The sequence below is a fragment of the Lissotriton helveticus genome, chromosome 10 (assembly GCF_964261635.1).
Source record: "Lissotriton helveticus chromosome 10, aLisHel1.1, whole genome shotgun sequence".
In the NCBI taxonomy this organism is placed as follows: domain Eukaryota; kingdom Metazoa; phylum Chordata; class Amphibia; order Caudata; family Salamandridae; genus Lissotriton; species Lissotriton helveticus.
In genome coordinates, this window is record NC_136071.1 from 196,156,316 (window position 1) to 196,171,930 (window position 15,615).

The 15,615-nt window shown below is 47.2% G+C and overlaps 1 protein-coding gene across 1 annotated transcript in view; it reads right to left on the minus strand.

Annotated features, from left to right (window-relative positions):
• The window catches only part of LOC144786129 (retinol dehydrogenase 7-like), an 84,030-nt gene that overhangs the window by 47,712 nt on the left and 20,703 nt on the right, over window positions 1-15,615 (minus strand). The window contains exon 2 of the mRNA XM_078665095.1: window positions 10,897-11,155. Coding sequence (XP_078521221.1) covers window positions 10,897-11,155 — 259 coding nt within the window. The remainder of the gene's footprint in view (window positions 1-10,896; window positions 11,156-15,615) is intronic.

The window sequence follows — 15,615 nt, forward strand, 5'->3', positions numbered from 1 at the left end:
TGACCCCCACACTCCCCACTATGACAGCAGTTAACTATAATATACTTCAAAGGAAAATACGCGAGGAGCTGGGCCGATGGAAAGCCTCCCCCTCTCTTGGCTGGGCAGAATAGCGGCGGTCAAAATGACTGTATTACCCCAAATCCTGTATCTCTTCCGAGCACTACCGCTCCAGCCACCTGCAGGTTGGATTCGGCAAACACAGACTGACCTCGCCCGCTTCATTTGGCAAGGTCGGAAGCCGAGGATGAAGAGGGCACTGACCACTTTGGCTCCTGAAGCAGGGGGATTGGGAATACCGGACCTGCACAAGTACTTCCAGGCAGCGCAACTATGCTATCTGGTGGAATGGAGCAAGTGGGAGTCGGAAAAACACTGGCTATTCCAAGATCAAGCAGTGGCAGGGCACCCGCTTCAAGAAATCCCCTTCCTCAGCAAAGCCGCCCGCCCGGCTAATCTTTACGCTTCATTCGTCACGCGAGTTCCACTAAAAGTGTGGGATGCCACTAACACCGTACATGAACTCACCACCTTTCCCTCGCCGCTTACGCCCCTGGTCGATAACCCGGACTTCACTCTGGGCATAGCCAAGGGAGCCTACACCCATTGGCGACCGGCGGGATGTCGCTGCCTCTGTCACATTTATGGCCCAGATGGTGTGCTCCCCTTTCCACTCTTCAGATAGGAATACAACTTCCCCGAGACGAAGCGGATGCGCTACCTCCAAGTCCACCACTGGGCACTCCAGCCGCAGGTGAGGGAGACAACAGATAGGCACTTTCAGCCATACGAGAGATGGCTCCTATCCCGCAACTCAGACACCAAATTAATATCTGATCTTTACAAATTCCTTCAACCACAACCGGCTCATCTTTATTATCCGGGCAGGGAACGTTGGGAGCGAGAGCTGGGCAGGACCCTGAGCCACAAATAATGGGACCAGATCTCCTACAGGGCACGCCACTCGGCATACCACACCGGACTTACAGAGACATTAACTAAGGTAACCACATACTGGTACTACACCCCGGAGCGGGTAAATGAGATGGACCAGAGTAAAGATAAAAATTGCTGGAGGGGCTGTGGACACACAGACACGCTACTACACATCTTGTGGGACTGTCCCCTGATACAACCGTACTGGACACAGGTGATAGACGACATTGACACGCACTTTCATACAGAATTGCCTCGCTTTCCTGCCTACACCATACTAGGGCTTCCTAACCCCCTGACAAACCCTCTGTGCTCACGCAGGGGACGCTAGATGGCCATCGCCCTAGGCTCTGCGATACAGAATATCCTAATAAACTGGCGCACCACAACGGTCCCCTCCACTACAGGTTGGCTTCATAGGCTGTGGTGTGTGTTGGGGATGGAGAAGATGTCACTTACTTTAGCCGGGGACATAGATCAATATAACGAGCTTTGGCAGCCGTTCCGCTCACTATTGGTTACTGAATTCAGAGAACTTACCTGCCCAAGGTATTTCCCCTTCTTGAGACTCACTGGACCAGAAGAGGAGGCCTCATGAGTGGGGGGGCAGAGGAGGTATACATCAAGATCTGGCAAGAGGAAGCTGGAAGGGACAGATTCGAGCACTGGACGGGGGGGCGAGGGGAGGGAAAGGCAGGGGGACTTTGGGGAGCGGGAGGGGGGGTTTCCACCTGGTTGGCACTATGTAACACCCCTTGCATGTCAATGCTGCCATGTGTTAGAAGGGTATTGGACTGCTATTCTCACCCTATTAAGGATTCTCTTTGCCTTTCACACGTTTATGATTGCTGTTGGCTATTCAACATTTGCGCTGACTAACTTGTTTTCCAGGTGCAGATTTCATATAAAAAGATTTAAACCTAAATTACTGATATACTATAGGGCAGCTAATGCCATCTAAACTTTCTTTTTTCTATACAACTAGCAGCCCGTCCCGACGTTGACCGGGTATGAATTGCTGCCGGCCAGTAGTATATTGTTTTCTAGGATTATATTTTGATAGCATTTCTTATCTGTGACAGGCCTGTGAGACGCTCCGATTCACAGTGCACTGCTGATGCACTTAAGAGTGCGTTCAGTAGTGTGTGAACTCGAGTTTCCCTACTTTATTTTTCCTTGCAATATTATATAGCGCAAACTCGACAACATGGCATGAGCACAATTTACATTACAGAAGAACACATTCATTTGTGGTAGGCACGGGGAGACAAAGCGATTTGCCTGGATTCACAGGATGTTGATCTGATGCCGAGATTCGAACGTAGCTCCCCAGCTCTAAAGTTCGCAATTCTAGAACTTGTGGCGGGAGGTGTGTCTAAAAGTGTATGTCGGTGCTGGCCATCAATGAGAGAGACCTGTGCATTTTTCAAATCGGTGGTGAAAAAATAGGAGTATGTTGCTGGAGTTGTGGGCCGCAGTGCCACCAATGTACTTACCGAGGGAGGGTAAACACCCATTATTCCGCAACTTTCTTTCCGCATACCATCACTCTGCATACTTTCATTACAAAAGTACCATGACTCCCCAATGCCATTATAACGCATGGCATTACATTTTATATGCTTTTACCATGCATACATTTACAACAAAATTCGTTGTAAATGCATGACTTGTAAAAGCATGTTTTTTTAAATGTTTGGATAAGGTAAGTATGGGTATAGGGGTATATGTTTTGGGGTACTGAGGTATATGTTTTGGGGTGTTTGGGTATTTTAAGGGTTCAGATATAGTTTTGGGTTATGGGGTACAGGGGTAGTTTTAGGGTTTAGGGATAGGTATGGGTTTTGGGGTACAGGGGTATTTTTAGGGTTCAGGGCTAGGTTTAGGTTTTGGGGTACAGGGGTATTTTAGGGTTCAGGGGTAGGTTTGGGTTTTGGGGTACAGGGTTTTTTATGGTTCAGGGCTAGGTTTGGGTTTTGGGGTACAGGGGTATTTTTAGGGTTCAGGATTAGGTTTGGGTTTTGGGGTACAGGGGTATTTTTAGGGTTCAGGGCTAGGTTTGGGTTTTGAGGTACAGGGGTATTTATAGGGTTCAGGGCTAGGTTTGGGTTTTGAGGTACAGGGGTATTTTTAGGGTTCAGGGATAGGTTTGGGTTTTGGGGTACAGGGTATATTCATAGGGTTAAGATGGGTTAGTGTTTAAGGGTGTTGGGGTATTTTAAGGAGTAAGGGTGGGTTATGATTATGGGGTGCAGGAGTATTTAAAGGGAGAAGGGTGGACACCCGGAGCTGGAATGTACAGAACCTGGAAGAAAAAATAATGAAATATTGGGCACAACGCTTGCTTTTTTTTCCGTAATCCCGCGCCCCGCACACCCACGCCCCCAGCACACGCCCACAGCACACGATATGAGTCATGGCATGAAGGGCGGAACGTACCACATGCCCCCAGAGTTTGACACACCCACAGCACAACGCAGACCCGCCCACAAGGGACTACTTTGCTGGCATGGTTCTTTTACCTTTTAAATGTATACGGTGGGCGTCTGCATAGCCTATGTATTTCTGCTGCAACTGCCCTTTCCAGCGCTGTATTGGGTGTTGTGATTGGTGCTGTGGTTCATGAGATTACCCACCTCAAAGGTTTGGGCTCCCTCTTTATTATATTATTATGGATCAAGATCCTTTCTCAGCATTGATGGAGCTGCTGTACATTATCACTCGCAAAGTTCTGAGAATCAACACATACTCAAATAATGGTTGTTAGACCTGGCACCATTGGCGTGGGTCTCCCTTCCATTTTTGCTGTTGCCTCATGTATTTTTACTGGTGTTGTATGCTTTGGGCACTGTGCCACTGTTATCCAGTGCCACAGTGCAAGTGCTCCCTATTGTAAATTGATGTACTAATCAGTGGTTCCATGTTTGGCTATTTGGTTTACTTGTCAGACCCTAGTCTAGTGCACTGAGTGTGCCCGGGGCATGTAAATCCAAATGCTTATGGTGGGCCTGAAGCACTGGTTGTGCCACCCACAGAAGCAGCCTGGTAAAATGTGTCTAAGGTCTGCCATTGCAGAGCCTGCATGCAGTCTGGTACTGTCATGCTGACTTGCCAGTCCCTACACCTTCCCTTTTCTTCATATCATTGACCCCTATGGTAGTCCCAAGGGCAGGGTGCATTGTAAGTATAAGGTAGGACAAGCCCTGGTGTGTGTGGCATGTCCTAATAGCGAAATACAGAAATTTTCGTGTTTCACTATTGCAAGGTTACCTGTTCTCCATAGGCCAGAATGTCTCAGAGAACATGGTAGAAATTCGCGTTTAGTATGCCTGAACTCAGAATAATAAAATACATCTTTTAGTAACGTTTATTTTAATATTCTGTGTTTGCAAATACCACTTTTAGAAAGTAGGTATTTGCTTGTCTAACCATTCAAATCTGCTTCTGCTAGGTTGTGTAGTCCTATGTCTTGTTTTGTGAGTGACCGGGCTGGGGAATTCCAGGAGACAGGCTGAGTCACCCAGTGGTGAATAGAGAGATCTGCATCTAGATGGGAGGGAAGAGTTGACCCTGAACCTTGAATAGGGCTGTGCCTGCCTTCCACAATGCTGGCTCCACCTCCTGTGGGGCGTCTGATGTTTCTGCCCTGCACTGTGAAAGGAAAGGAGAAGTCTGGTAAACAGAGTGCTTCAGAACTGGTTTGGACTGGGCAAAGGCCCCTCTCCCCTCAGAGAACAAAGGATTTTGGGGTATAAATATTGGGACCCTGATCCCATGAAATTAGATCACTTTGGACTACAAGAAGAAACCTTTACTGAAGAGAGGAACCTGAAGAAACTGAGGAGAGACTATTCCCAAGATGAAGTGCTGCTTGGGGGATTGGCCTGCAGTGGTTGCCTTACTACCAAAGGAAGGAGAAGGGAACTTTGTGTACTTTGCCTAAAACTTGTGAAGGATCTCCAAGGGCTTGGAAAAGAGCTTGCCTCCTGCTGAAGTCTCAGGGACAACAGACTTCAACCCCCAGCTCCCCAGAGTTATTGTGGAAGTGCCTGCTGCTGTTTTGGGTCTTCTGAGGAACTGCGTGTCGCAAGGAGCTGGAAGCGCGACTCAACGAGAAGAAGCGTGTCGCCGTCGCTGTGCCTGCTGTCGCAACTCTGAAGGAGGGTGTCGCCGTTGGAACTGTCGCACTGCACCGCATCGGAGAGAAGCGTGCCGCAACGAAGAGGAAGCGTGTCGCCATCGCTGCTGCTGCCGTCGCAACTCCAAAGAAGGAGGGTGTCGCCGCTGTAGTCGTCGCACTGCACCGCATCGGGAGAAGAATCTCGCAACAAGGACGGAGCGTGTCGCCATCACTGTTCCTGCCGTCGCAACTCCGAAGCAGGAGGGTGCCGCCGCTGGAACTGTCGCATTGCACCGCATTGACCAAGAGCACCTTGCATCCCCGAGAAGCGCGCCGTTGTCGGAGCTGCTGCCATCGCATCTTGGATGCCGCCGCTGTAGTTGTCGCATTGAGCGGAAGCTTCATGCATTGTGGAGAAGAGCGTCTCCGCTGGAACTGTTGCCGTCGCATCGTAAGGGTGTTGCCGCTGCAGTCCACGCATCGAACCGAGGACTTCTTGCATCCCCGAGAAGCGTGCCGCATCTGAAAGATCTTCACATCTTTATTTCTTTGTATCTGAATGTGGAACAGACCCCTCCCCTACCTCTCTCAGGCGGTGGCTCAGTACCGTTTCCCTGGGCTCCGACGATACTCCCACCGCGTCCCTGGCAATCCGGCATATCCCCCTTTCTCTTTCCATGCAGGAAACGAGTACGAGGGACGGCGAACCGGAAGTACCTGTCTCCAACCCCGGAAGTCCCGCCCACGATCCCGGACCGGAACACGGAAAAGGACGCCACGGAGAAGAAGCGGAGTTCTTGAAGGCGGACTCGTGGCAGGAGACAGCAAACCGAGAACTGAAGGTGGTGGACGGAGGGCGTGGAGAAGAGGAGAGCGGAGGCGAGGAGGACGAGATCTGGAGCGAGGACTGGTGGAGTCCTGTGGAGGTGGCTGGAGAGCGGCCGCAACTCGGAGAAGAGTTGCGGCGGGGCATGTGAGTACCCTGTCTCCTGAATTGCAGGCTGACTTGTATCATAGTGTAGATATCGACTCCTCTCACTGTATAGCACTCCTAGGAGCACTGTATATATGCGCACTTCCTGAGACACCCTAGATAGTTCATACCGCCACCGGAATCCTCACAACTTGCACCCTTTCCCTTCCTGCTTGAGTTCCATTCCATCTTCTACCCTTCCGACCCCCCCCCTCACGCTCTCTTCTATCCCCTCACAACCCGGGTGTTGGTGTCACCAGTTAGTACTCGTGACCAAGGACTAACTGCCCTGTCATTGTCTCTCTTTACCTCCGAGGACCACCGGACTACCAAAGACGGAGAAAAGGAAGACCCCCACACCTGCTCACCGCGGATCCCGGCTCCCTGACGACTACCATCCGGATTCCCTCTCCATTCTTCTGTTTCCTCTGCCCCTACGTACTATAACTGTCACTGTTAATAAACAGAGCTACAGAAATTGCTCAGTACATACGGCCTCCAAGCCTGTTATTCCGGTCCGCCCATACCCAAAGCCCACAAGTGGTGTCAGAAGTGGGATACACCGGAAGCATGGAGGCGGCAGTGAAGAAACTAGCAGAATCCCAGGAGCAGATGGGAAGGATCATGGAACAGTTCCTAAAGACGGCCGAAGAGGACCGCGGGCAATTACACGACGTCCTGAAGGGTCAAGGCACGGCCCAGGACCATGCTCTAGGAAAACTGACCGACGTGTTGGGACAACAGAGGCCCGTGACATCCCTTCCGTCGGTAGTGCTACAAAAGTACGTTCCAGGCGAAGACCCTGACTTTTTCTTTACTAATTTTGAGCGCTTGGCCCAGGCTGCTGCATGGCCAGCCGACCGTTGGGGTCACTATTTGGGACCTTTGCTTACCGGGGAGCTACAGGCAGCTTACCAGCAGGCCAACGTTCAAGGACAGACCCCGTATGCCGACATAAAGACATGCATTCTGGAACGCCTAGGGATCGACGAGGACACCTATAGAATACGCCTTAGACAAGTAAAGGAAGGGCCACAAGAAAACCCCAGGGCTCTTTCTTTCCGTATCCAGGACTTGGCTAATCGGTGGCTGAAACCCGCCACCTCCTCCAAAGATGACATCTTAGCCAAAATATATCTGGAGCAGTTTTTGGCTTCCTTGCATCCCTCCACGCAGAAGTGGGTACGCCAGCACGCACGCCTAACACTAGAAACGGCCGTGGAAATTGCCAGTGCTTTCAATCGTGCCCAGGAGACACAAAGGATTAAGGATGAACACCTAACCCGAGGACATCACCCCTCTCACATCCGAGCCCAAAGACCTCCCCCGCCAAGAAAACCCGAACCAACTCCCCTTTTTCCTTACCCTGTCCTACCACGACCACCGAACCCCGGACCCCAGTGCTACCATTGTGGAGGTTATGGCCACATCGCCAGGGTTTGCCCCCAGAGAGAAGAGCCTATGGAGGTGGGGCTGGTTAGAAACCTGGTGTGTGACACCCCGGAGATGGAACCCCCTCGTTTTCACTGTCCAGTGATGATAGACGGCCAACCATTGAGCGCTCTAGCAGATTCCGGTTGCCGGCAAAGCGTACTGCGCCCTCAAGAACTGCCCACTCGCATAGGACCCGTGACCGGTACTGTCGCCATCCAATGCGTACATGGCGACACCAAGACATATCCCACCGCAAGGGTGCGGGTACAACACCATGCAGACCAAGGAAGCCTTCTGAACGTAGGTTTGATACCCACTTTACCGGAACAGATTATACTGGGCAGTGATTACAGCGGACTACCTCACCTCCTCCAGAAAACGACTGACTCACTCGAGAAGTGGTGGGCAGAAGCACCGTTTCCCCAGGCCACTGCTAACCCGAGCCTCCCGGACAAACCCCACAAAACCAAGAGCCAAAAGAAGAAGGAGAAAAGAAAGCACGCAACTGCATATCCCGTGCAAGTGGACGACCACCCATGGGAGACCGACAGGGAGTTCCGAGCGGCTCAGCAAGAAGACCCCATGCTACAGAATGCCTGGAACCAGGCTTTGGATAACGAAGACCCTCTTCATGTAGGTCCCTACTTCTTTAAACGAAACGGGCTGTTGTACAGGAAGGGCAACCCACAGCAAGCATCACAGTTGTTAATCCCTGGGCCCTTTCGGGAGAAAGTGTTGTTCCTGGCCCACAGCCACCTATTAGGGGGACATTTCGGTGATATAAAAACGGGACAATCCATCCTTGACCGATTCTATTGGCCGGGGGTTCATCAGCAGATCAAACGCTACTGTCAGGAATGTCCCGTTTGCCAGAAAAACAGCCGATATCGCCCTCCCCCAACCAACTCTAGTAGAAAGATGGCTAGGGGAAAGGGATGTGGAACAGACCCCTCCCCTACCTCTCTCAGGCGGTGGCTCAGTACCGTTTCCCTGGGCTCCGACGATACTCCCACCGCGTCCCTGGCAATCCGGCATATCCCCCTTTCTCTTTCCATGCAGGAAACGAGTACGAGGGACGGCGAACCGGAAGTACCTGTCTCCAACCCCGGAAGTCCCGCCCACGATCCCGGACCGGAACACGGAAAAGGACGCCACGGAGAAGAAGCGGAGTTCTTGAAGGCGGACTCGTGGCAGGAGACAGCAAACCGAGAACTGAAGGTGGTGGACGGAGGGCGTGGAGAAGAGGAGAGCGGAGGCGAGGAGGACGAGATCTGGAGCGAGGACTGGTGGAGTCCTGTGGAGGTGGCTGGAGAGCGGCCGCAACTCGGAGAAGAGTTGCGGCGGGGCATGTGAGTACCCTGTCTCCTGAATTGCAGGCTGACTTGTATCATAGTGTAGATATCGACTCCTCTCACTGTATAGCACTCCTAGGAGCACTGTATATATGCGCACTTCCTGAGACACCCTAGATAGTTCATACCGCCACCGGAATCCTCACAACTTGCACCCTTTCCCTTCCTGCTTGAGTTCCATTCCATCTTCTACCCTTCCGACCCCCCCCCTCACGCTCTCTTCTATCCCCTCACAACCCGGGTGTTGGTGTCACCAGTTAGTACTCGTGACCAAGGACTAACTGCCCTGTCATTGTCTCTCTTTACCTCCGAGGACCACCGGACTACCAAAGACGGAGAAAAGGAAGACCCCCACACCTGCTCACCGCGGATCCCGGCTCCCTGACGACTACCATCCGGATTCCCTCTCCATTCTTCTGTTTCCTCTGCCCCTACGTACTATAACTGTCACTGTTAATAAACAGAGCTACAGAAATTGCTCAGTACATACGGCCTCCAAGCCTGTTATTCCGGTCCGCCCATACCCAAAGCCCACACTGAACTTTGCCGCATTTCCCATCGCTGCAACATTGCTTGTTGTGGAAACGCAACGCAACTTAAGGTACATTGACGCAGAGTGTCGCATTTAAGAACTGAACTGAACTAAGCTTAAATCTACCATCTTAAAGTAATCATAGTGTGTATTTTTGTCATTTATGGTCTTGTGGTAACTTTATATAAAGCCTACTTATTTTTTATATAAAACCTGTGTGGTGTCTATTTGTAGTGTTGTCACTGGGTTACTGTATGTGGTCACAACTGCCTAACTTACAACGCCTCTGAAATAAGCCTTGACTGCTCGGGCCACGCAGCCTAGAGGGTGAGCAGGGGTTATTTTAGGAGTGTAATCCCCTTGTCCTGACCAAAGGAGAGGGTCCCTATTTGTCACAAGTACCTACCTGTGCCAACTAGAGAACCCCAAATCTAACAATGGTTCTTGGAGAATGTATTTATTTAAGCATTTACTATCCTAGTTTTGTGGTATGTGTGAGTGTTTCTGTGCATATAGTCAAGAAAGCATATCTGCGTCAAGGAAGAAAGTGTGGATGGTAATATTTTCTCTTTGCTCTTTTTTCCTTTTAAGATTCATGCACTGTCAAAGAACCTTTAGCACAGACATTGCGTAGTGGGTCATTTACGACTCTTAAAAGGGGTACTGTGTGATATTAGGTATTTATTGATTTTTCCTTACCTACTAGAAATAATGAGTATAGGGATTTGTATTAGTGATAATTATCGTTGTTTTCTTACAGGCCTCACTTCTTGCTGTTTCCTTCCCATTACCTTTTCCCTTGCTTGATTACCGTAAAATTCCATACCTTTATGGTAAGCAGAATTCAACAAAGCTACCTTCTTGTAAGTAGATGGGATTGATCTTTCACTGCAATCCATATTTGCGGTGTGCCAGCGGTGCAAGTGGGTAGTGCCAGAGACAAACGTGGGTGGTGCCAGTGGTAGATTTTAGTGGTGGCTGCTTAATAAAAGATTTAGGCATCTATACTAATTTTGTTTTAACAAATTAAGCACTGGATATTATTATTTAGCATCAATTTATGTACTTTTAAAACAACCCTCTATCTCAACTGAATCCACTAGTGTATTTATCACACTGCTAATTCAGTAAATGTAAACTACCCATGACTACAGCAACAAGCACACCACAAGTTGATTAATGGTTTATAGTTGCTGCATTGATTTACTTTAAGTGAAAATTACGCACTCATAGGAAAAGGTAAAACCAAAAGTGCAGCCGAATGCTGTTTGCACGTCCTTAATGGGCACTCTAAGCTCAGATGAGAGTATCAAAAGCAGAATAATGTAAAGTTATGCATGTTTTCATTTAGAGTACATCTGGAAAGTTTACACCTCACCACTTTCAAATTTCACCAGCCGTCACTGATACCATCCTCTTTATTAGACGTAGCAGTCCACTCTTGATGCTCACATTCTGGAGAACCGCATTTTAATCCAGATATAGTCCATAGTTGATAGTCCGAGGCAATAGTGAGTAAAAGATAAATTAACATTTTTAAGAAACTCACCTCAGGCTGTCGGAGAAAGCTTCCACTCCAAATTTGGAAATGCAGTATCCTCCTCCGAAAAGAGACAGCCTGCCTGCTGCACTGGACACATTGACGATCCTTCCACAAGCCTTCCTCACATGAGGAAGTAAGGCAAGTGTCACGTCGATCATACCGATCAAGTTCACATTTATCACCCGCCTGAAGTCGTCCACCGACAGCCACTCATTGGGAGCTATTGTGTCCGCAACCCCAGCATTGTTTACCAGGCCCCAAAGCACTGCACAGAAAAGATTTAAAAAATGCAACATGTAAGACCTCCAGTGGTCTGAGAGTTCATAAATGATGCCCTGGACCTCCCCAGATGTACACGAGACAACACCCACAATGCAATGCTTAGTTTGTAAAAAAATAAAACAAATAAGTGTCAGGGCCCTTATTAGGAGGCCATTGCAGTTTCCACCACCCATTTCCACGGCCAGAGCTGCCAATGACAGTACCAACATAACTAATAACCATCACACTCACACAAGTGTGACAATTCAGATAATTTCAGGCCCCCAAAGCTATAGGAATGGTTCGGGAGGCAGATATTAGCCATTTTAAATGCATGTTGAATTAATAAACAGCTGTTGTTGTGCACAACACTAAATTAGACAAACAGCGCCTCCATGTGGGATATTGTTATAAATGCCAGGGGTGACATTAAGTGCCATCGGTGGGCATCTGAAACCACCTGCTCCAATTAACCACTGCCACAGTGGAACTAATAGCTGTGTTTTACTGCAGGAGACTTCAACGCAAAAACTATTGTCTTAGATAAAGACCTTGGGGAGTTGGTAATGGTTCAAGACCAGTTTCTCTTTAGGTCGGTGTTCATGGATGAAATGAAACAAATAGTTCAAAATATGGATCCAGCTCCATAATTTGGAGCCCAATTACTAAGTATTGTTACACCCTGCAACTGTTTCCTGCCTTACACTTTTTGGTAATGAGTCATTTAGAACACGTTATGTGTCAAAAGAACTTACAAGATCTTAGATTACACGTCTTCGAACAAAAACCTAGGCTCAGATTTACTAAACTTTCATGCCATGCAAAACAGCAAGGGAACTTATTGCGCTGTGTCGCATGAAAGGGGGAGAGCAGAAATGCACAATATTTACTAAGAATAAGGCGTACTTCTCTGTCTTTGCGCTGGCGCACTTCTGTTGGCCTGGCACCAATGCAGGCACCCTTGTGCCATGCCACAAGGTACCTGTGTTGTGATCAAGGTCGTTTTTGTACCTGAAGCTCTTCCTGCACAAAAACTATTACTTAGAGGTATATCCCTTTTTGTATGTGAGCTACAGTGATGCAGATTGCAGCAAGTAACAAGAAGAAATACAGATGTTTCTCTTCGTTACACCAAGGTCACAAAGGAGCTCCTGTTTGACACAAACCCAGATTTACTGACTTTTCTGAATCTGGATTTACGTCAAAATATAAGGGTAAATGCACAGGAATGTCCACGCTCCACCTTTATAACTCCTTCCCAGTGCAGGGTTACACGAGGCTGTGCAAAGCGCTGCCTTGCATTAATTTGTGGGTTGAAAGTGAGGCAACGCCGCACAAATATCAATTTGCATAGCTTTGTAAATCTCACTTAATCACTTGTGTTGCCTTGTGTCGACTTGCGTGACGCACGGATAACACAAGTTCTTGGTAAATCTGTCTCTAGTTTCGATCTACATGGTGATAAAAACGACTAATTCGAGGAACATACACAACCTTATTAGTTGTACAAAACACTGTTCTTGAGGTAATGGACAAAAGATATGAGGCCAGCTAATATTATTAGATACAGTGATGGCCTACATAACCCTTGACCACAGCACCTTAATGCACAGGCTGCGTTAGGTGTCAAAAGTATCTGAGTTGGCTACAAAACCTTTTTCCTCCCTGTCCTATTGGATAATCATACTCCAGTGAAAACGGGAGGGTAGTCAAAGTTTGCCCATGTCAATATGGATTCCACCAAGGTCATGTAGTTCTTCATCATTAATTCTTATATATATTCAGCCCCCTTAATGAGATTCTCTGTGAATCTGGTGTGTCATTTCATAATTAAACTGATGAAACACTGGGGGCTTGCTTACGAGTCTGACATTCCACGGGCCGCTAAACTCACAGGGGTGTGGCTATGGAGGTCTCCAGACTGCCCTATTACAATTAGGACAGTCAGATGGCCATTGCCATGCCACTGCCGCCAGGGAACCAACAATCCCACCAAGCATATTACAAGTTTCCTCTCCATCGTGGTTTTCATGGCAGTTCCATCACCGTGAAAACCATCCACAGGGGGAACAGGTCCCCCTTATGCCTATGCTCCCTGGCATGCATAGAGGAACGTTTTTGGTATTCCCATTGCGGTGCCCATTTTCTTGGCACCGCCGTGGTAATGTCAAAAACAAAGCTCTCCAGACAGGAGGAAACTCCTAATCTGGCAGCCAGGTGGCCTGACCACAGCTTTGGCAGAGTGGAAGCGGGGTGGACCCGGTGCCGCACCGCCAAAGTTGTAATCAGCCCTAATTCCACACAAGCACACACGAGAAGCCTGATCAACATAATCTGATCTTGGAGTGGATTGTGCAAAGGATGCCCATAAACTAGCTAAGCTTGAACAAGGTGAATATTATCTAGTAGTAGTACCTTAATAATTGTAACAACAAAAACAATGTCAAGCTCCACATGGGAGTGATTTTCACCGCTAGAAAAATCTTTCCTCTAGGTACACTCTCTGCATTGGTGACCAATTCGGGAAGTGGTCCAACAGTTAACAGTTAACAGTTTAAACCTTAATATATAAGGCAATATCTGGTGATTTGCCATATAAGAAAGAGCATCCTTCTACATCACTCATGTAGGGTTCTGTGCTCACCTGGGAAAGAGCTCCTTGTTCTAACTAAGGGGGACTAAGGCAGGAGGCCTGGCTTTTTCATCACTAGCCAAAGGCTTTGGAGCAACTTACCAGAACACAGGATACTAAATATATTAGTTTTAAAAGAATGCAGACTAGGTCCATATGCAATGTGGCCTGGTCCACTAGGGTATGGCATTAGTGTCAGCCCTGATGCTTTTCAAGGACACATGTATGCAGCACCTTAGGAATAAATGACTTCAAAAGGAGTATGAACCTGCATTTGCCACATAACTAGGTATATAAGGCTGTACTTCGCACACGATGACAGCCCGAGCAACAAAGGCTGCATTTTGGTATGTGTAGATAGTGCTTGTGCACATGAGGTATACCAGGGGCAGTACATCTGTATATTAGGATTTGCTGGGGTTATGATGGCTACACCTAGGCTTGTGGGTTTGCCATTGCCATAAAATGGAATTAGGTTTGTATGATAGCCTGTAATGGGTTATAGGAGGCTTTGTTTGGGCATTTAAGGTTGTACTTACTATATTATGCTCAGGGACGGACTGGGAACAGAAACCGGCCCTGGCAAAGAGCTCGGCCAACCACGGGGGTGGCAGGGGGGGGGGGGAGATTTGTGCCGCTTTTGTTGCTGCGGGCTTATATTGCAGCTATGTTGCAAAACCCAACCCCAGTAACAAAAACGCTCCCCCCCCCCCCCAGGGGTCTAAAGCTGGCCCTCACCTTGGTGGCCCACCGGGTAAACGCCCGGTTCCAGCTACACCCAGTCTGGACCTGATCATGCTAGTACCTAGGCATGTGATCTAGATCCTTGGGAAATGAAGCTGTTTTCTGCTATATGAGCTAGAACTTATACGTGTGAGACTGAGTTTGGACAGAACGTACCCGATATTTTGTGCCAGTATGTGGTCAAAGAAGCTGCACCAGTCTTATCGTGGCAGATTCAGAACCTATGGTGGGTAAACAAATGGGGCTATACCAGTGAATGTAATGGTTGCACTAGCTTTATAATACCTGTATCTGGATTTATGATGGATATGCATGGGCACATGAGGCTATACCAGGGCATGTTTTGATTCCAAATGCCTTAGGATGTATGTGCCTGAGAATATGATCCTGTACTTGGGCATGTGAGGCATTCCTTGAGCATGAAAAGACCACTTTGGGCATATGGAAGTTGTGCCTGGGCACATAATAGCTGCACTAGGAGGTTTACTGACGAAATATTAAAACCTAAATATCGTGGTATATAAAATATCGAGCACAAAAATATTATTTTCCTAAACTTATAAAGTAAATGACAAAAATATTGAAAACAAATATGATAGTACACTAATATCAATTACAAAAATATTGATTTTTAACATATATATATTTAAAAATAGTAAATATATAAACAGGTAACAGTAATATACCATAAATTAAATATATTTGAATAACATATATATACATGTTACTTTTTTTTAAACATGCACGCATATACATATGTATGTATGTTTATTTAGACATATAATTAAAAACTATTCCATATAAGCATTTAAATTTATATTACAATTTAATAATATTTTGTAAACTTTAAAAATATATCAAATAAATATACATGCACACACACATTTATACACAATAAATAAAAAAAACTAACAAATAATCTGGAATTATGTTTTTTAAAAGAGATCAATTTAATTACACATAAAAGTGAACAATATAAATAAATTAGATTTTACTAAAAATATATTACATTTTACAAATATGACTAATTAAAAATTAGATAATTTTAAATACACAGAAACGTCATAATAATATACATTTAAATAAAT